This window comes from Anolis sagrei, chromosome 5 (assembly GCF_037176765.1).
Source record: "Anolis sagrei isolate rAnoSag1 chromosome 5, rAnoSag1.mat, whole genome shotgun sequence".
In the NCBI taxonomy this organism is placed as follows: Eukaryota; Metazoa; Chordata; class Lepidosauria; order Squamata; family Dactyloidae; genus Anolis; species Anolis sagrei.
The window spans coordinates 83,445,168-83,467,093 of record NC_090025.1 but is presented as its reverse complement, the minus strand read 5'-3'; the positions used below and the strand labels follow the sequence as shown (position 1 = coordinate 83,467,093).

Here is a 21,926-nt window from a genome sequence, read left to right as displayed (position 1 = left end):
AAATGTCCTTTGACCAGTAGCTGGCCACTTGGAGTGCCTCTGGTGTTACTATAAGAAGGTCCTCCCTTGTGCATGTGGCAGGGATCAGGTTGCATTGTAGCAGATGGTCTGCGGTTTGCTCTTCTCCAACTCGCATGTCGTGGATTCCACTTTGTAGCATCATTTCTGAAGGTTGGCTGTGCATCTCGTGGTGCCAGAGCGCAGTCTGTTCAGCGCCTTCCAAGTCGCCCAGTTTAGATTCAACTTTCATCATCATCATCATCATCATCATCATCATCATTTAATTACTTATTAATCGCCCTCCATCCGAGAATGCTCTAGGCGATTTACAGCTAAATTGTAAAAGATAAAATACATACATACAAAAATTAAAAATTAACAGGGATCGAATGTTCTAGTAAAAAGCCAGGTCTTAAGTGCTTGAGTAAAAGGCCCTAAATCACGCATGGCTCTCATATAGGGCGGCAAGGAATTCCATAAGGCAGGGGCAGAAATAGAAAAAGCCCTGCGTCTGGTCCTTTCCAAGTGCACTTCTCTAGAAACCGGTATATAGAGTACGTCGCGTTGGGCTGGTTGTTGCGACCTCTGACGATGGGAGGAGAGGTGGTACCTAAGGTACGATGGACCCTGGCCGTGGCGTCCATCCTTGCCCTCCCCATTAGAAAGGGGGCTTCTGCTTTTTTGGGAAATATTCTGGTTTCTTTGCCCGTACAGCTCAGTTTTCTGTGTGCCCAGGGGGGAATCTCATTTGGTATCAGCCATTGATTCTGGGTAAGTGGGCGCTAGAAACAACATCATACGAAAGCTGACTGGCACAACCTGGGGATCACAACCAGACACAGTGAAGACATCTACCCTTGCGCTATGCTACTCTGCTGCTGAGTACGCATGCTCAGTGTGGAACACATCTCACCACACTAAAACAGTGGATGTGGCTCTTAATGAGACATGCCGCATTATCACAGGGTGTCTGCGCCCTACACTACTGGAGAAATTACACTGCTTAGCCGGTATTGCACCACCTGACATCTGCCGGGAAGTAGCAGCCAATAGTGAAAGGACCAAAGCAGAGACATCTCCAGCTCATCCCCTGTTTGGGTATCAGCCAGCACGTCAACAACTTAAATCAAGACATAGTTTTCTTAGATCTACAGAGACACTCGCTGGAACACCTCAGCAAGCGAGAGTCCAAAAGTGGCAGGCCCAAACCCAGCAGCTCAATCCGTGGGTGATACCAGATGAGAGACTCCCCCCTGGGCACACAGAAGACTGGGCGACTTGGAAGGCACTGAACAGACTGTGCTCTGGCACCACGAGATGCAGAGCCAACCTTAAGAAATGGGGCTACAGGGTGGAATCCACGACATGCAAGTGTGGAGAAGAGCAAACCACTGACCACCTGCTGCAATGCAACCTGAGCCCTGCCACATGCACAATGGAGGACCTTCTTGCGGCAACACCAGAGGCACTCCAAGTGGCCAGATACTGGTCAAAGGGCATTTAATCAACTACCAAGTTTGCAAAATCTGTGTTTTTTTTTTAATCTGTGTGTTTGTTTTGTTCTGTTAGAAATGTAATACAATGGTATGGTTGCTGATGAAACGATAAATAAATATTATTATTATTATTATTATTATTATTATTTAGCTATAGATGTGTGCATAGCTCTGTAAGGGAGATATGCATGTACATCAGTGGTTCTCAATCTTCCTAATGCAGTGATCCCTTAATACAGTTCCTCATGTTGTGGTGACCCCTAACCATAAAAAAAAGCCATTGATTTAAGTTCTGGGTTTGAGCCTGCCACTTTTGGACTCTTGCTTGCTGAGGTGTTCCAGTGAGTGAAAAGGCAATGTGAGAAGGCCCTGGGGGCAGGCCCTCCCTGCTGCTCTGTGACTTGGTTTAGTTTTGTGCCATTTTGGGGCCCTTCCACACAGCCCTGTATCCCAGAATATCTAGGCAGAAAATCCCAGATTATCCTCAGGCCCCTGCTGAGGGGGCCTGAAGATAATCTGGGATTTTCTGCCTTGATATTCTGGGATACAGGGCTGTGTGGAAGGGCCCTGAGTCAGCGCCACCAGGCCTGAGGACCTTGTTATACTGGGAAGTCTCTTCAGAAGAGTTTTATGGAGGAGGATGTTATGGTGGCACATTCGTGAGGCCCGGGCCCGCACGCCTTTCCTGGGAGGCTCCCTGAGGAGAAACTCCTTCGCCTAGGCCCGCCTCCCGGCCCTTGGCAACTGCGCCTCCCTCCCAGCCCTGCATTGGGGAAACGGTGACCAAGCAGGTGCGGGGTGTCGCTTCCCTCTCCCCCAAAGTCCCCTGAAAACCGAAAAAGGAGGAGTTGGAGGAGGAGGAGGAGGAGGCGAAGGAGAGGGCGCGGCCTGAGGCGCCTCCTGGGAGGGCGAGCGCGCGGCCGCCATGCCAAGAGGTCGGCTTCGGGCGCGAGGCGGTTCCTGAGCGCGGAGAAGGCCAGGCCTCTCTCTCTCCCTTTGGGGGTCTTGTCAGTAAGTAGAAGGAAGACACAGGCCGACGCCGCCTTTTCCTCTTCAAGGGCCTTTCCTTGGCCTCAAGCCTCTTCCAGCAGTGAAACCTGTCGGGGAGACACATATAATAGGCCTCCTTTGTGGAGAGAAAAAGCGGGGTAGCCATAAACATAATCTTAATAATAACTCTCAGGGCCCTTCCACACAGCCATACAACCCAGAACATCAAGGCAGAAAATCCCACAATATCTCATTTGAAATGGGTAATTTGAGGGCCCTTCCACACAGCCATATCACCCAGGACATCAACACAGAAAATCCCACAATATCTGGTTTGAAATGGGTAATTTGAGGGGCCTTCCACACAGCCATATAACCAGAACATCCAAGGCAGAAAATCCCACAATATCTGGTTTGAAATGGGTAATTTGAGGGCCCTTCCACACAGCCATATAACCAGAACATCCAAGGCAGAAAATCCCACAATATCTGTTTTGAAAAGGGTTATCTGAGGGCCTTTCCACACAGCTGACTAAATTCCCACATTATCTGATTTATTGTTGTTGTTGTTGTTATTATTATTACAAACACAACAAGATGAGTCCACAGAAGACACTGCTGGCTGTTGATTTGGATCATACGTCGGACACTTCCCAAGTGTCTAGGACTATGTGATGTATCGGCGAATAATGCGTGCAGATCCCAGTAAGGTGGTCTTCTGCAGCTGGAAGATGGTAATTTTGTCAGCGCCAATTGTGTTTAAGTGCAGGCCAAGGTCTTTAGGCACTGCACCCAGTGTGCTGGGAGCCCCCGGTGGCTCAGTGGGTTAAAGCCCTGTTCCAGCAGGACTGAAGACCGACAGGTCACAGGTTCGAATCCGGGGAGAGGCGGATGAGCTCCCTCTATCAGCTCCAGCTCCTCATGCGGGCACATGAGAGAAGCCTTCCACAAGGATGATAAAACATCAAATCATCCGGGCGTCCCCTGGGCAACGTCCTTGCAGACAGCCAATTCTCTCACAACAGAAGCGACTTGCAGTTTCTCAAGTCGCTCCTGACACGAAAGAAAAAAAAACAAAACCCAGTGTGCTGATCACCACTGTGACCACCTTGACTGGCTTGTGCCAGAATCTTTGCAGTTCGATCTTTAAATCCTCATATTGTGTCAGCTTTTCCAGTTGTTTCTCTGCAATCCTGCTTTCACCTGGAATTGCGACATCAACGATCCATACTTTGTTTTTCAACACGATTATTATTATTATTATTAAGGGCCCCCGGTGGCGCAGTGGGTTAAAGCACTGAGCTGCTGAGCTTGTTGACCAAAAGGTCGCAGGTTCGATTGCGGGGAGCAGCATGAGCTTCTGCTGTCAGCCCCAGCTTCTGCCAACCTAGCAGTTCGAAAACATGCAAATGTGAGTAGATCAATAGGTACCGCTCCGGCGGGAAGGTGACGGCGCTCCATGCAGTCATGCCAGCCACATGGCCTTGGAGGTGTCTATGGACAACACCGGCTCTTCAGCTTAGAAATGGAGATGAACACCACACCCCAGAGTTGGACATGACTGGACTTAATGTCAGGGGACAATCTTTTACCTTTATTATTATTATTATTAATAATAATAATAATAATACTAATAATAATTTTGTTGTTGTTCATTCGTTCAGTTACTTCCAACTCTTCATGATCTCATGAACCAGCCCACACCAGAGCTCCCTGTCGGCCGTCACCACCCGCAGCTCCTTCAGAGTCAAGCCAGTCACTTCAAGGATATCATCCATCCATCTTGCCCTTGATTGGCCCCTCTTCCTTTTTCATTCCATTTTTCCTAGCATAATTGTCTTCTCTAAGCTTTCCTGTCTTCTCATTATGTGGCCAAAGTACTTAATAACAACAACAACAACAATAATAATAATAACAACAATAACAACAACTTAATTCATATCCCACCCCACCTCCACAAAAGCACTCTGGGCATCTTGCTTTAAACTGGAATATATGGCCACATGGACTCAGATAACCCAGTTCAAAGCAGATATTGTGGGATTTTCTGCCTTGATATTCTGGGATATAGGGCTGTGTGGAAGGGCCGTGAATCCACACTGCCATATATGCCACCCCAAATTGAAAATGTGGGATTTCATTCTGCTATGTAGAAGGGACCATAGAGTCATAGAGGTTATATTCTGCTATATAACTCAGAATCCACAATATCTGCTTTGAATTGGGTTATCTTGGTCCACACTCAGATATTGTGGGATTTTCTGCCTTGATATTCTGGGATATAGGGCTGGGTGGAAGGGCCCTGAGATTCTGCCACTTCCAGGTCTTTGATGGCAATGGAAGTATTAAACCCAGGCTCTCTTGATTCCAGCTTCACCATGAAGGATCTAAAACGTGTGCTGCTAAGTTGTGTTGGTTTTCAATTGGCATGCCCAATGGAGTTCATATATTTAAACAGTAAAGATAAATGGATAATGTTTGATAAAAGGAATGACCTTCCTCCTGGTTATGTGTATCAGAAACTCAAGGTCTATTTCACAGCAATGCTTAAAAAAGATGTCCAAGTTCATATGCAAGAAACAAAGGGCCCTTCCACAGAGCCCTCTATCCCAGAATATCAAGGCAGAAAGTCCCACAATATCTGCTTTGAACTGGGTTATCTAAGTCCTCACTCAGATTATGTGGGATTTTCAGCCTTGATATTCTGGGATATAGGGCTGTGTGGAAGGGCCCTGAAGTGGCACAGAACTAAACGAAGCCACAGAGCAGCAGGGAGGGACGCCCCCCAGGGCCTTTTCACACAGCCATATAACCCAGGAGTAAGGGGTGCTCAAGGCAGATCATCCACAATATCTGTTTTGAGCCAGGATATCTGAGACCTCACTGCCATATAATCCATTTCCATGTGGACTTTATAGGGTCATAATTTGTGTCAGCCACAAAAACGAAGTTACTGGAGTATAACAACTACTTTAGAGTCAGTACCATGCAATTAAACAGGAAATAATACTTTCAAGCCAGGAACAAAACTTTTTCATATGTTAGTAAAGGTAAAGGTTTCCCCATGACATTAATTCTAGTCATGCCCGACTCTAGGGGGTAGTGCTCATCTCCATTTCTAAGTTGAAGAGCCAGCTTTGTCCATAGATACCTCCTAGGTCATGTTGCCAGGATGACTGCATGGAGTGCCATTACCTCCCGCAGAAGCAGTACCTATTGATCACACATTTGCATGTTTTCGAACTGCTGGGTTGGCAGAAGCTGGGTCTAGCAGTGGGAGCTCACCCTGCTCCCCGGATTAGAACTGCCAACCTTTTGGTCAGCAAATTCAGCAGATCAGTAGTTTAACCTGCTGTGCCACCAGAGGGCCCTTATCAGATGTTACTAATTGTAATAATAGGAAGGCGGCACAGGTGGAGTATCCCTCATCTAGTGATGCTAGGGGTTTGTTTTGTTTTGGAATCTTTACACCAGAGCTTTCCAAACATATCATATGGGTGATACGCTTTTTTGGCACACATCCTTTTGTATCACAGCCGTTCCACCTCGGGCAAACCAGATGTTAAACCAACCCCTTATGAGAGATACGGACACATACATAAATTGTAATTGTGACATGTATAGGGACGCAGCACATCTCATGGAAACCTTTCATTTATATATTCTGGCTTGGGTACCCGGCAATGCCCAGGTTATTTCAAAAAGGCATTATTTGTTTTTGGATGTTAGATAATATCAGTTTAGTAATTTGTAATGCTGTTTATTGGTGGGGGGCGGGGTCAGTCTTTCCTTTTGTTTTTTACGTGTGTGTGTGTGTGTGTGTGTATAGTAGTTTTGGATAGCATAGGGAAGGATTACCTCCTCTGTAACATTTGTTTTGCTGTCTGTGGCCCTGTTTAGAAGATATTGCCTGACTTTCTGTCCCTGTGACTATTGGATTTTGAAAATTTTGGCATCTTGTGGAAACAAGGATTGGTGATAAAGCTGGAGTCACATTTTAAAAATGTTCCCATTCAACTTAAGAACAAACCTACAGTGCCTACAGTGTTCATAACTTGAAGACTACCTGTATACCTTATACAGGTAATTGTACACACCACATTTGCAATAATTCAATGTGTGAGAGAAAGTGTACAGATATGGTGTATACCATTCCTTTCAGGCTATGTGAATATATATGGCAGCCAAAATCGATGCCAGTAACATCTAAATGGACACCTCTAGAGTGTGTATACAAGAAAAGGACTGGCCAAAAGTGGTGAAAAGAAATGAGGAATAAAGATTTATACAGAATTAAAGACATGTATTGTGTGAATGCCTCGGTCTTCTCACAAAAAGAGAGTCTTCAACCTCAGCAAGATGGAGTGGATGAGGGATTGGAGGACATCCAACCCCAAATTGGGAAAGAAGTTGTCCAGGAATACCTGGCCGCTCTTAACAAGTTCAAATCCCCAGGGCCAGATCAACTACACCCCAGAGTATTGAAGGAACTAGCGGAAGTCATTTCGGAACCATTGGCAACCATCTTTGAGAGTTCTTGGAGAACGGGAGAAGTTCCAGCAGATTGGAGGAGGGCCAATGTGGTCCCAATCTTCAAGAAGGGAAAAAAGGATGACCCAAACAACTACCGTCCTGTCAGCCTCACGTCAATACCGGGCAAGATTCTGGAAAAGATTGTTAAGGAAGCGGTCTGCAAACACTTAGAAACAAATGCAGTCATCGCTAATAGTCAACATGGATTTATCAAAAACAAGTCATGCCAGACTAATCTGATCTCTTTCTTCGATAGAGCTACAAGCTGGGTAGATGCGGGGAATGCCGTGGATGTAGTGTACCTGGATTTCAGTAAGGCCTTCAACAAGGTCCCCCATGACCTTCTGGCAAGGAAACTAGTCCAATGTGGGCTAGGCAAAACTACGGTGAGGTGGATCTGTAATCGGTTAAGTGGACGAACCCAGAGGGTGCTCACTAATGCTTCCTCTTCATCTTGGAAAGAAGTGACAAGTGGAGTGCCGCAGGGTTCCATCCTGGGCCCGGTCCTGTTCAACATCTTTATTAATGACTTAGACGAAGGGCTAGAAGGCATGATCATCAAGTTTGCAGACGACACCAAATTGGGAGGGATAGCCAATAGTCCAGAGGACAGGAGCAGAATTCAAAACGATCTTGACAGGTTAGAGAGATGGGCCAAAACTAACAAAATGAAGTTCAACAGTGACAAATGCAAGATACTCCACTTTGGCAGAAAAAATAAAATGCAAAGATACAGAATGGGTGACGCCTGGCTCGAGAGCAGTACGTGTGAAAAAGATCTTGGAGTCCTCATGGACAACAAGTTAAACATGAGCCAACAATGTGATGTGGCGGCAAAAAAAGCCAATGGGATTTTGGCCTGCATCAATAGGAGCATAGTGTCTAGATCTAAGAAAGTAATGCTACCCCTCTATTCTGCTTTGGTTAGACCACATCTGGAATATTGTGTTCAATTCTGGGCACCACAATTGAAGAGAGATATTGACAAGCTGGAATGTGTCCAGAGGAGGGCGACTAAAATGATCAGGGGTCTGGAGAACAAGCCCTATGAGGAGCGGCTTAGGGAACTGGGCATGTTTAGCCTGAAGAAGAGAAGGCTGAGAGGAGATATGATAACCATGTATAAATATGTGAGAGGAAGCCACAGGGAGGAGGGAGCAAGCTTGTTTTCTGCTTCCTTGGAGACTAGGACGCGGAGCAATGGCTTCAAACTACAAGAGAGGAGATTCCATCTGAACATTAGGAAGAACTTCCTGACTGTGAGAGCCGTTCAGCAGTGGAACTCTCTGCCCCGGAGTGTGGTGGAGGCTCCTTCTTTGGAAGCTTTTAAGCAGAGGCTGGATGGCCATTTGTCAGGGGTGATTTGAATGCAATATTCCTGCTTCTTGGCAGGGGGTTGGACTGGATGGCCCATGAGGTCCTTTCCAACTCTTTGATTCTATGATTCTATGAATGGCCAGTTAATACCCTTGGATAGAATAATGGAAAATACTGGAAATAGAAATTGGCTAGAAGTATTGGGACTACATAATAAACTTAAACAAGGGAGATACGGAAGGAAAATAGAGGAAGATGATAAAATGAAACAATTAAAACACACACAGAGAGAGAAATTAGAGAAAGGATTGGCAGGACTAATATACAAACCTATGGTCAAGGATGGAGTATATATGGTAAAGACAATACAAACTAAATGACAGAAAGAAGGACCATTGACAAGTCAAAACAATAGCTTAATGAAGGGGGGTGATTTGACATGTATGTATATTTGGGGAAGAGTAGATGGTATTCCTTCTATTAATAATTATGTTAAAGGTATTATAATGTATTCAACTGTTTCTCATATTCGGAAAGTGTACAGACTGAAGTTTGGAATATGTGCAGATTTATTTAAACACAACTGATTAATCATTTGACTTTTTACTGAGCAGTTGAAAAAATGTATAACACAAGCCTTAAGGAAGATACTGTGTGTTAGACAAGTTCAAAACTAGAGCAATTATGTAAATTTCATCAGAAAAGAAACAAAGATTTTAAGACTTATCCATGCATCACTTGTGCAATCTTGTTGAACTTTGCCCCATTGTTCCACACTAATATAAGCACCAGTTCCTGGAACGGTCTTCAGACATACATAACCTCACCTTAAAGAGCTGCTAAGATATGCAAGCATTTGCATGCTTAGAGATTGTATGCATTAGATCATGGAAATGTGTTCTTGAAACATTACGTTGTTCCTGCTTGAATTTCTAGATATCTCTTGATTTATATTTCTGGAAATTCTTTCTTTTTAAACAAATATTCATGAACACTCTCCTTGAATGTGAAATCAAGTGTTTCCTAAAATATTTGAAGTTTTATTTGTGTATTAAAAGAATAATCTTCAAAGGAAGGTTTGTGATCCCTTCTTAGTAGGTCTTACTTCTTTTGAAATAATACCTTTGTGAATGGGGTAAATATTTGTTTTTGGTATCACTTTAGAAAATGATCTCATCAGTATAAAATGCTTCTATCACTGTGTTTAAATAGTACAGGAGTCATTATGGTGTCACATGAACATATCATTTTAATTCTCCAATTAAAAGATACTAATAGCAAAAATGCAGATTGTTGTGTCTTCTGATCTGAGTTCTCTGTAGTCGATCATAATGATAAATAGACAATGGGAACATAGTACAGTTTCCATTACAAAATGAAGCAGGTGTATTCGGTATATCTTCCTGGAGTGAATTCTAGAAATCTATTTTGTCAGTACTGATCAGGCATTATGCAAGAGTTGTGTGTGAAGCCGGCCAGGCAATCTTGCCTGGGTATCTAAAATGAAAAATGGCAGAGGAGCGAGTGTAGGGAATAACTATTTAACCCTTTAATGCCACTTCCTTGCTCTAAATCAGCCCTGCCAAACTGCTCTTCTTGCTATGGAAGAGAAGCATGTTTTGTGTTTATCACCCCATTGGATAGAAAGTTGCTGGAAGATTATTCATGATAAAATTTCACATTCTTCTCCCTCTTGCTAGATCTGAATCTCTTTCCTGTATTCTTTTTCTAGCTTCTTTGGGCCCTTCCACACAGCCCTGTATCCCAGAATATCAGGGCACAAAATCTCACATCTGAGTATAGACTAAGATAACCCAGTTCAAAGCAGGTATTGTGGGATTTTCTGCCTTGATATTCAGAGATATAGGGCTATGTGGAAGGGCCCTTTGTTCATTGAATATCTTTTTTTTAGCCTTGTTGTGAAATGGTTTTTGAGCAGGGGTCCACAAACTTTTTAAATAGAGGGCCAGGTCGCAGTTCCTCAAACTATTGGAGGGCCAGATTACAATTTGGAAAAAAAATGAATGAATTCCTATGCACACTGCAATATCTTATTTGTAGTTATAAAAAACACTTAAAAACAATACAATAATTAAAATGAAGAACAATTTTAACAAATATAAATTTAATAGTATTTCAATGGGAAGTGTGGGGCTGCTTTTGGCTGATGAGATAGGATTGTTGTTGTTGTTGCTTTCAAGTTGTTTCAGACTTAGGTTGACCCTGAGCGAGGGCCGGGTAAATGACCTTGGAGGGCCGTATCCGGCCCCCGGGCCTTAGTTTGAGGACCCCTGTCCTTGAGTCTCTGATACACATAACCAGGAGGAAGGTCATTCCTTTTATCAGACATTATTCATTTATCTTTACTGTTTAAATGTAGGAACTCCATTGGGCATGCCAATTAAAAACCAACACAACTTAGCAGCACACTTTTTGGATCCTTCATGGTGATGCTGGAATCAAGAGAGCCTGGGTTTAATACTTCCATTACCATCGAAGACCTTGAAGTGGCAGAATCTCAGGGCCCTTCCGCCCAGCCCTATATCCCAGAATATAAAGGCAGAAAATCCCACAATATTTGCTTTGAACTGGGTTATCTGAGTCCACACTGCCATATTCTTCTTCTTCTTCTTCTTCTTCTTATTATTATTATTATTATTATTATTAGCAACATACACACACACACACACACACACACACACACATACAATACATTATACCATGAGCAAAGTACAATATCAGCACTATACATCACTATATTGTACTATACAATTATATTGTAATATTATTAGTAAAATTACATGTAATATAAAACATATATTATAATATTAGTATTATACTGTATTACATTATAATATTATAAATGTTGTATTCCAATTCAAAGCAGATTATGTGAGATTTTCTGCCTTCATATTCTGGGATATAGGGCTGTGTGGAAGGGCCCTCAGACCTGTATCTAACACATTCACTGCTGCGACAGAGTTCTTGCCCACTTTGTTGGCAGTATAGAGAATCATGCAGTTTTCTGGTCCTTGTTGGGTTGCAGCTTCCAAAAGCCCTTACCAGGATAGTAAGCAGTAAATGATGTTGGGAGTTACAGTTCAACAGCATCAGAGGGGAGGCATCCGTTTCTCAAGAATGAGAAAAGTGAGAGTATGCAATAGTCTATATGTTATGACAACCAGTAGGCATTTAGCCTCTGCTATTGACCAGGTAGGGGTTGCCTCACTGGTAGGAGTGATCTGGATTTGGAGGCACCTTGGTTTGGAGGCACAGAGTCTGACTGTAGCCTTGACATTCGCAGTATTTATTATTGCAGAAGCTGTGCAGAGCAGACACTGGTTCTCTGACTTCTTCCAACATTTTAGTTGCAGTCTTTAAGCACACAATCACCTTCTCATTTAATGTAACACAAAGCACTTGCATCTTCTAAGGCACAGAAACAGGTCAAGCTTAGTGAGACGTGGAAAGTGTGGTTTTGCTCTGAATTGCAGATATGGCTGCTAGCTCAGTCAATAACAAGGTGGAAAACTTGGCCAAAAGCCTTGCATTTACTAAGAGCCTGTTCAATTGGCTGGATCAAATAAGTTGACTGCTGTGTTCTTATTTTGTTCTGTTCTCTTTCAGAGTTGCTTTTATGGACTTTTACTTCAAGAATGGAATTCTGTGAAGATGGGAAATAATTTTTGTCACAAATATTGTTCAATTTCCCTCTGTAGCTTCTGAATTCAGCTGTGACATTTTGACCACTTATAGAATAAGGTATGTAAGCTAAAAGTAGGAAATTTCTTTTTAGTTAGAAGCTATCTTGCCTCAGTGGTAGTCTGATGTCTTGATGGAGTGTTTCTATGTTAGTGACATGCAGAGCCAAAGTCAGTGGAGCTACCTCCTTTCCCATTCACTTTCCTCCTCATGGTTTCTGTGATTCACACGAATGGTTTTTACTGTGCCTGTGCAATGCAGCACGCAGAACCTTCTAGTGCTGATATATAAGCATTTTGGTGGTAGTGCTGCCTCCCCTGTCTTGTGACCAGCCTGATTCCCGATCAAACACTCAGTTTGTTTTTGTCTGGTGCCGTAGCAGCATCAAAGGAAGCGTTTTGGGTTTTTTCCAGGTTATACTATTTCTGGTTTTTTAAATATATATATACCCTTCTTTATCCTCTTTTTTCATTGTTTATTATTATATAATGATAATAAAGCTATACTAGGACTTCTTTCTGTTTTAATATTCATTATATCTTCTATTTCTTTAAATACTTTCCCCCCAAAATTATTTGCATATTTACATTGCCACCACATATGTATATATGTTCCTGATTCTTGACATCCTCTCCAGCAATTTTTTGAATAGTTTTATTTATATTTGCTATTCTTACTGGTGTTAGGTACCATTTCTATATTAACTTATAATAATTTTCTTTAACCCATATTGATAATTTTTTTAGATGTCTTTGTCTCTATAATTGTTGCCACTCTGTTTCATTTATTTTTATCCCTAAATCTTCTTCCCATGAGGATTTTTTACAAGAAGCATTCAGTCCAAATGCATCTTGTCTGGTGATCAAGTAATGTTTGTCCCTACCTCTGGATACCATTCCTCCCTGGATTGTTTCATTCCCTACTCCAGAGCTTCCAAAGGCACTTGACACAGAGTTTATCACCCTATAAACTTAGAATCTATCTAAATAAAAATGTAATGTTCGTTTGTGGGATTGACGTAACTCAAAAACCACTGGACGAATTGACACCAAATTTGGACACAAGACACCTATCAGGCCAGTGAGTGACCATCACTCATAAAAACACAGAAAAACACAGCAGAAGAGACTAAAAAAGCCAAAATACAAAAAAAATACATTATCACTCATGCTCATAACCACATATATACAGAAACACACATATATACACATATACACAAATAAATACACACACAAAACAAATATACACAGACTGGGACACAGCAACGTGTGGCAGGGGACAGTTAGTAGTAAATAAATGCCAAATGTGATGCAGTTTACACTATTTTCATCGATACTGAATAAATTCATTTACTGATTTTTCTCTTGGACAACTTTTAGCATGCGCCCCACCCGGTTTCAACAAGGTGTTCCTCTTTTTTCTTGTAACCATTGCAGTAAATATTTGACTGCTCTAACAGGAAATGCATTGACTATTTTTTAAAAAAAACAAAAACATCACAATCGTGTTTATAACTATGTGGGTTAAATTTCCTTCCTGGTTACTAGAGCACTTCCTTTGCATCTGCTTATGAGAGCAAACAAGAAAAGCGGAACAGCTTAGACAAGTAACTTTTCATGTTGTGAGTAGTTGTCATTTTAGGTAGACTTAAAAAGCTATACAAATGAATCTTCTCCAGCTGCTCAGTTTCTGCTTTGTAACCAGGTAATCTTTTCTTCAACATCACACCTTTCTGTTTTCTCTTACTTGGCTCTTAGAAAATTGAAAGATATAATTCAATTATTCATGAAGTCCCAGAGTAGTTTTTTTGTATTCATTTCTTGTTCTAAAGTTTTCTGGAACAGAGGAAATGGTATGGATTGCCTGCTAATGCATTTATGTATTTGATGTTTGTTTTGAAAGAAGTTACTGTTAAACAATAACGTTCCTATTACTTAAGGGAACACTAAATCAGACGCTATCTGTCCATTAACTGTCATTTCATTTGGCATTGCAGAATTGAAATTGCAATAAACCATTTCTTACTTTTTAATCATCAGCGAGAAAATATAGTGTTTGGGTTGCTGTGAGTTTTTCAGGCTGTATATGCTGCCGGAACTTGGCCATATAGCCCAAAAAACTCACACCAACCCAGTGATTCCAGCCACGATCCTTCAACAAAATACTGTTTGCTAGGGGCAAATTGAAGAAAATACTTCCTTCTTTGCTTATGAGCTTCTAGTATGATCTTCCAGGATTTGGGGTTTGATTTTTCAAGGTAACTTTGAAAATGTTTGTGGTCATTGCATTTTTTTTACAATGTCTTTAGGTTTCTTTATTCCGGATTGTGATGCTGTTTTAAAAATTCATAATTTTTATTTTGGTAGTGTAGAACTTAACCACAATCTTTCTTGGATTTTTGGTGGTTTAAATTTGCCATTACTTTTTACACATGAAGCTAATAAATGGTTTCCAAGTGAAATCAAACTCTTCTCCAAAGTTGAGGATCTAAATCCTATTGTTAGTCCCAATGTCAAATTGGTAAAAGTTATGTAAGTGTTGAATTTCCAATTTCCCATTTATTCAGTCATTTATTCTAGTTGAGATTAATAATTAGATTTACGCTAAGATGCAAGAAAATCAGAGGAAATAAATCGTTTCTAACTTGTTTGAAAATTATTTTGGTGATTGTATTTAATGAAAATTCCACAAAAATATGCTGGCGCACAGAAAAATATTACCCAATCATTTCTTGTATTTTTTTTAGATACCCTCTGGCATGGAGCTGGAGGTCAACGAGCAACCTGTTGTTATGAGAGACGATAACAAACGGAGGAGAAGGAGGATGAAGCCATATTGTACAGCCAGCAGTTTATCTGCATCAGAACTGATAACCATTGAATTTGTTCTACCCACAAGCAACATGTTAATAGATATAGCCAGCAACTGTACTGTAGAACAGATGAAAGCACAAATTTGGATGCGGGCAATAGAGCGGAATCAAAACTCGGACTACTACCATACATTCACACCAGATCAATTTGTTCTTCAGTACCAAAAGAAGGGTCAATGGTATGAAATTTATGACAAACATCAAATAATACAGACACTAGACTGCATATTGTATTGGAAAGTGTTGCAAAAGAAAGTTGGCAAAATTCACGTGATCCAAAAGCAAAAGCCCACAAAGGAAGTTCAGGAGTTTCAAAAGCAACTCAATTATTTGATTGGCTATGATGTCACTGATATAAGTAATGTGCATGATGACGAACTGGAATTTGCTCGCCGCAGATTAGTCACTCCACGAACAATTGAAGTATCCTGCAGAGATCCAAAATTATATTCATTGCACCCTTGGACTACATATAAACCTCTTCCAGATTATATGCTTAGTAGAATTATCAATAATAACATTTTCATAAACATCCATAGAGGAACAACTAGCCAGAAGGTTAAAGTGGCCATTGATGACACTCCAGAAATGATCCTTCAGAGCTTTTTCACAAAAATGGCAAAGAAAAAATCTTTGATGAATATTCCTGAAGATCACAACGAGCTGGACTTTGTCCTTAGAGTGAGTGGCAGAGATGAATATATTGTAGGCGAGACACCGATTAGAAATTTCCATTGGATAAGACAGTGTCTGAAAAATGGGGAGGAAATTCACCTTGTCCTGGATGACCCCCCAGACCCAAATCAGGATGAAGTGCAGAAAGAGGAATGGCCCTTGGTGGATGACTGCACCGGAGTCTCAGGATATCACGAACAGTTGACAATAGATGGCAAAGATCATGAGCGGGTATTCACTATATCATTGTGGGACTGCAATAGAAAATTCCGTGTCAAGATAATTGGCATTGATATCCCTGTGCTACCAAGAAACACAGACCTTACTGTATTTGTTGAGGCGAATATTCAACATGGGCAGCAGCTGCTTTCACAGAAAAGAACGACTGCTAAACCATTTACTGAAGAAGTCCTGTGGAATATCTGGCTTGAGTTCGATATCAAAATTAAAGATTTGCCTAAGGGTGCATTACTGACTCTGCAGGTATATTGTGGCAAAGCACCAGCATCGTCCACTAAGGCTAATCTCCAGCCACATGATTCCCCCAGTCCCGATTCTAAGTGTAAAACCCAGCTACTCTATTATGTCAATATTTTGCTGATAGACCACCGCTCCCTTCTTCGGACTGGGGATTACGTTCTCCATATGTGGAAAATTTCCGGCAAAGGGGAAGAGCAGGGGAGCATAAATGCTGATAAGCTTACCTCAGCCACTAATCCAGATAAAGAGAACTCAATGGCTATCTCGATTGTTTTGGACAAGTATTGCCACCCAGTTGCTTTGCCCAAACACAAAATTGCAACAGATCTGCAAGGAGACCGGGCCAGAGCCGAAATGCCTAACCAACTGCGCAAACAGCTTGAAGAGATCATAGCCACCGACCTGCTTAATCCACTTACCCCTGAAGACAAAGAATTACTGTGGCATTTCAGATATGAAAGCATAAAACATCCAAAGGCATATCCTAAGCTACTTAGCTCAGTAAAATGGGGACAACAAGAAGTAGTAACAGAAACATACCAATTACTAGCTAAAAAAGATGCATGGGACCTCAGCACTTTGGATGTTGGATTACCAATGCAACTCTTAGATTGTAACTTTTCAGATGAAAATGTGAGAGCCATGGCAGTGCAAAAACTAGAAAGTTTGGATGATGATGATGTTCTTCATTATCTCTTGCAACTAGTTCAGGTAAGGTAGATATACATTCCTCAACGTCTGTTATATGGTATATGTCTGATTGCAAGCGTATTCTGATGTTAGGTGTGCTGTTTGGTTAGCTTGGTAAAATAGTGCCGTGATAAATGTATCAACCAAACCCATTATTAAGCAATGAGCTAATACACATATGCATGTCTGTCTTGTTGTCTGGCAAGTGGATGTCTACCACTTAGATCTACCAGATTACCCTGCTATCTTTGAGGTGCTAACAAGAGATAATGGACATACCTATGAGACATGCGATTCCCAAATGGAAGTTGCTTCTTCAGATTGCGGCTGACATCTGATGAGCATAGATGTATGAAGCAACGCAATATTTATGATCCAAGGTTAGCACCAGATTGGCACAACTACCAAAGTGACAGAACAACTTTCTAATGAGCTAGTTGTGTTTGTGCTCAGTACCTACATTCTCTGTCAATGTTGTATTGGTATTCTTGAGCCTGCTGTTTGAAGGTTAAAAATGCTAGAAAAATTAGCTGATGTATGCAGAGCAAGGGTAAGAAATCCCAATCACTTTTTTGTGTCTCTATGAACTCCAAATTATTATTTTGTTGCAGATTAAAAATGCCCCAATTTTTTCAAAAAGCCCTGTGAAAAATGCAACAACTTACTTTTAAACAACTAAATTAAATCTTCTAATCTTCTCCTTACTGGAAAACCTAACTAAAGCCAGGAAACAGAAAAGAGAAGTGATGTCAGATCACTTCTGGGTTGTATTTTTGGGGCAGTTGTCAGAAATGATATCTAAAAGTCCTGAATTTAGCAAGAATCTTTCTGTTTGTATAATTCCTCCAAATCTTTTTTTCCACCCCACCCAAAGAAGGGAAAGGGAGAGGACCTAATGATCACTCAGTGCCTCAGAGATGGAAGCGATGAACAAACTAAAATGCAGTAGAATACACATGTGAAAAGTAGAATCAATGTAATGATTCAACTTTGATTCAATTTTAACTTTGTGTTTTTAAATAATTACAACTGTACCTTCAATTTGCTTCTCACATGATAAATAAAAAAAATCAACAATCAGAAGTATAAAACAGTAGGATAATGAGAGTAGGGACTATTCCAATTGTTAGAAAAAGATTATTCAGGGCTTTTGTGTTCAGCGAAAAAGAGAGAGGGGTGGAATGAGCTAAATTCCATTTGTACAGATTAGGAAATTCCAGAACCTGGCTGCCACTGTAGGCTCCCTCTTCCATACTATAGCACAATTGTGGTATATTGCCACGATAATTTCTTACGGAGTTCTGGAGTCTTCAGTTTGGTGAAATTCCAGAGTTCTCTGACAGATAATTTTAAATACTTTCCCCTAAATTGCAAATCTCATGATTCCCTAGAATGGAAATACAACAGCTATAAGTGGAATCACACTTATAGTTGTATAGTTGTGTAGTGCAACAGGGCAGAAGTAGGCAGTTTTTCAGATACCTGGATGTAGCCTTTAGGGGTGTAAATGTTGTAACTAGCACTTTAAAATGGACTCAGAAACAATTTTGGTGCTAATATATTTGCAAACAATCCACGCCATATATCTGTCTCACTGGTCTGATATATACTGCTTGTGAACATTTGAAAGTGTTTTTACTTGGTAGAAAAGGAGAATATGCTTGAAAGAAAAGAAAAAACATGATCCTTCAGCATGTGAATGAAAGATATGACACCATTATCTGAAGCATGCAGAACACATTTTTCTATTGAATTGAATGAAGTAGGCTTAATGTTACCCTATGTGCAATTACAAATGTTTTGTAGACACAGGAGAAAAAGCAGAATACTTACAAGTGAGGAGAGACGAGTTTACACCTCTGTGTACTGAATAAATGACCAGCTTATCTAAGGCCCCTTCTACACTGCCATATAAAAGCCAGATTATCTGCTTTGAAATGGATTATATGGCAGTGTAGATGTCTATAATTTAAAACAAATAATGTAGATTATCTGGTTTGATAATCTGAATTATATGACAGTTTAGAAGGGGCCTAAGTGTAACGTGACAAGGGAGAACTAGGACAAGAATATCAGTGCTGTTCTCGTCTGCTTTAGAAAGTGTGGAAGCGAATATATAGCCCTCGATTACATTACTGGAAATGTTTCTCTTGATAGGAAGAGCAGATGATCGCCTAAACTGTGTATGGAATGAAAAGGATTCTAGCTGCCTTTTCCCTTTTTCTGTCCTGCTAGAAAAGAGAAAGAGAAGATGGAGTATTATATTGGCATGTGTCTGATAAAAATAGAGTGATGTGAGCTGGAAGCAGAATGGACAGATGACTTCCCATATTTAACTGAGAATGGATCGATACTCTAGATTTCACTCAGTTTGACACCACTTTAACTGCCGTATTTGTGGTTTTATCAGGGGTTTTTTTTAGACATTTTGTGTCTCTGGTTTGAACTGGTATGGGCTTGGAAAAAATACTTTTAGGGTTATATCTCACACTGGATGGGGGATTCTGTAATCCCAAGAAGTAACTGCCCCAGATGCTGGAGCTGGTACATGAAAAGTATTACATGTTTGTGAGGTATATTCATTATGTAATTTTTAAAAGGAGACATTTTTGTCCAACTTTGTTGTCCACCACAGAGCATATTTATGACTAAAATAGAAGTAAAAGTGCACTATAATTGAAAATATCCTTATAACAAGGGGTAAACAGCAATTAGGAAGCATTTTATTTTACCTGTTGGGGCAGTCAACTCTACTACACACTCTAAAACCTCTATTCAGACTCATTTTATTGCTGTCACACCCAGTGTTTTAAATGTTCAATCTATTAGAATAGGCCCTGCCCACAGTGTTGGATCCCTGTGTTTTTTAAATGTTGTGTTTTATTGCTGATATGTTATTTATAATGGTTTTGTATTGTATTTTTATTTTTTGTTTTATTTTATTGCTATGTTTGTTTATACTGATGTATTGTATTGTCGGGCTTGGCCTCATGTAAGCCACCCTGAGTCCCCTTGGGGAGATGGTGGTGGGGTATAAATAAAGTTTATTATTATTATTATTATTATTATTATTGCTCCATTTACTCGAGTGATAAATAGTGAGAAAGACAGCATGACAAGGATCTGTTGCTTATGATTGAACCAAATATAAGAGCTGTATTTAGTTCATTCTAACTTATGATGATGAATGAGTGGTGCTTTTGAAATCAGGGAGCAGAGGTTTTTAGCCACGTGCCTCTGTGAATACATGATCTAACCAAGTGGGGCGTCAGCAGAGTCACTGACGTGCTTGGAGACAGGCTTAGCAGCCACTAGTTCTATATCACTTCCATCTCAATCTTTTGAGCTTAGTCTCCTAGATTTTTATTTCCTATTTGAGACTATTGAATATATTTGGTGAGGGAGCTGCTGCAGAGGTTGTTATTCATACTTTGGCTCTTTGATGACAAAGGCTCTCCTGGTTTACCATAGAGTTGCTGCAGCCCCTCCTCCCATGATTGTTTTGTGTCTAGTAGAAAATGAGAGAGGTGTTTGAGAGAAGCATCTGGCTGTATCCCCATAGTCCAGTGGTTCTCAACCTGGGATCCCCAGATGTTTTTGGCCTTCAACTCCCAGAAATCCTAACAGCTGGTAAACTGGCTAGGATTTCTGGGAGTTGTAGGCCAAAAACATCTGGGGACCCCAGGTTGAGAACCACTACCATAGTCAGATGTGGGATGCTAAAATAATCTGCTAAATTCTCTGTGAAAGCTCAGCAGGCCTCAGCAGATGCTGTACTCACTTTGTGTCTGTCTAGGGAACACAGTCAGATACTTTACTGATTCCCCATCCCCTTGTGTTCACTACTGGGCACAGAACAGCCATGGGAGATTGCAATGGCTCCACGCTAAATCTGAGTGATGGTAATAATAATAATAATCTATATCTATATCTATGTATATAATAAAAGTCAAAACTTGTATGCGGAGGACAAAAGTGTGGCGGGAGGAGTATGTGCAAGCGTTTTGATTGGCTGCTGCAGTGCTGCTATTTGCATATGGTCTCTGATTGGCCAGCTTCAAGAGGAGCCCCTGGTGGAGAAAAGAGTTCATGGAAGAAACGGGGACATGAGAAGGAAATTTGCATATGGTCTCTGATTGGCCAGCCTCAAATCCAACATTCCGAGATGACAAAGAGAGGAAAGGAAAGGCCGGGGGCTGGGTCAGAACACTCCCAATACAGACCGAAATAGGCACACAGAGCCCCCATGACCCACTCTACATCCTACTGCAGTTTGGAGGAGGATGAACCATGGATGATGGGACTTGCGGTACCATTACTCACATTCTGAGACCACTGTTAACCTCATCCAATGACTGATCAGGACCAAACTTGGCACATAGACCTCTCATGCCCCACTTTACATCCTGGTGTGGTTTGGTCGGGGATAGACCTTGGATTATGGGACTTGCAGTACCTTTGCTCAATTCTTGAGACCACTGCAACCCTCATCCAATTACCGATAAAGACCAAACTTTGCACACTGAGTCTCCATGACACACTCTACATCCTGGTGCGGTTTGGGGGAGGATGCACCATGGACGATGGGACTTGCAATACCTGCACTCCCTTCCTGAGACCATTACAACTGCCAACAGTGATGAATCAGGATCACAATTCGCACAGAGAGCCCACATGACCCACTCTACATCCTGGTGCAGTTTGGAAAAATATGGAAATGGATGATGGGACTTGAAGTCACTTCACTCACTTCCTGAGACCACTGAGACCCTTGCCAATGACGGATCAAGACCAAACTTGGCACACAGAGTCCCCATGACCCACTCTACATCCTGGTGCACGTTTGAGGAGGACAGACCATGGATGATGGGACTTGAAGTACATTCACTTACTTCCTGAAACCACAGTGACATTCATCCAAATACCAATAAAGACCAAACTTGGCACAGAGAGCCCCCATGGCCAACTCAACATTCTGGTGATGTTTGAGGGAGACTATGGATGATGGGACTTGCAGTACCTTAACTCACTTTCTGAGACTGCTGTGACCCTCATCCAATGACTGATCAAGACCAAACTTCTCCATCCTGGTGCAGTTTGGAGGACGATGGGACTCACAGTACCTTCACTAACTTCCTGAGACCACTGCGAGCCATATAAATAACTGATAA

At 41.3% G+C, this 21,926-nt stretch overlaps 1 protein-coding gene across 3 annotated transcripts in view; it reads left to right on the top strand.

The window, feature by feature from the left end:
- Positions 1–2,218: 2,218 nt before the first annotated feature.
- Positions 2,219–21,926, top strand: part of PIK3CG (phosphatidylinositol-4,5-bisphosphate 3-kinase catalytic subunit gamma) — a 47,187-nt gene continuing 27,479 nt past the window's right edge. The window contains exons 1-3 of one of the 3 annotated variants that reach the window (XM_060778371.2): positions 2,219–2,507; positions 11,964–12,098; positions 14,785–16,776. In XM_060778371.2, the coding sequence (XP_060634354.2) occupies positions 14,797–16,776 (1,980 nt within the window). In that variant the 5' untranslated portion in view covers positions 2,219–2,507; positions 11,964–12,098; positions 14,785–14,796. Of the gene's footprint in view, positions 2,508–6,389; positions 6,570–11,963; positions 12,099–13,639; positions 13,743–14,784; positions 16,777–21,926 lie in introns of those variants that run through there. The other 2 variants (XM_060778373.2, XM_060778374.2) reach the window with 2 other exon arrangements.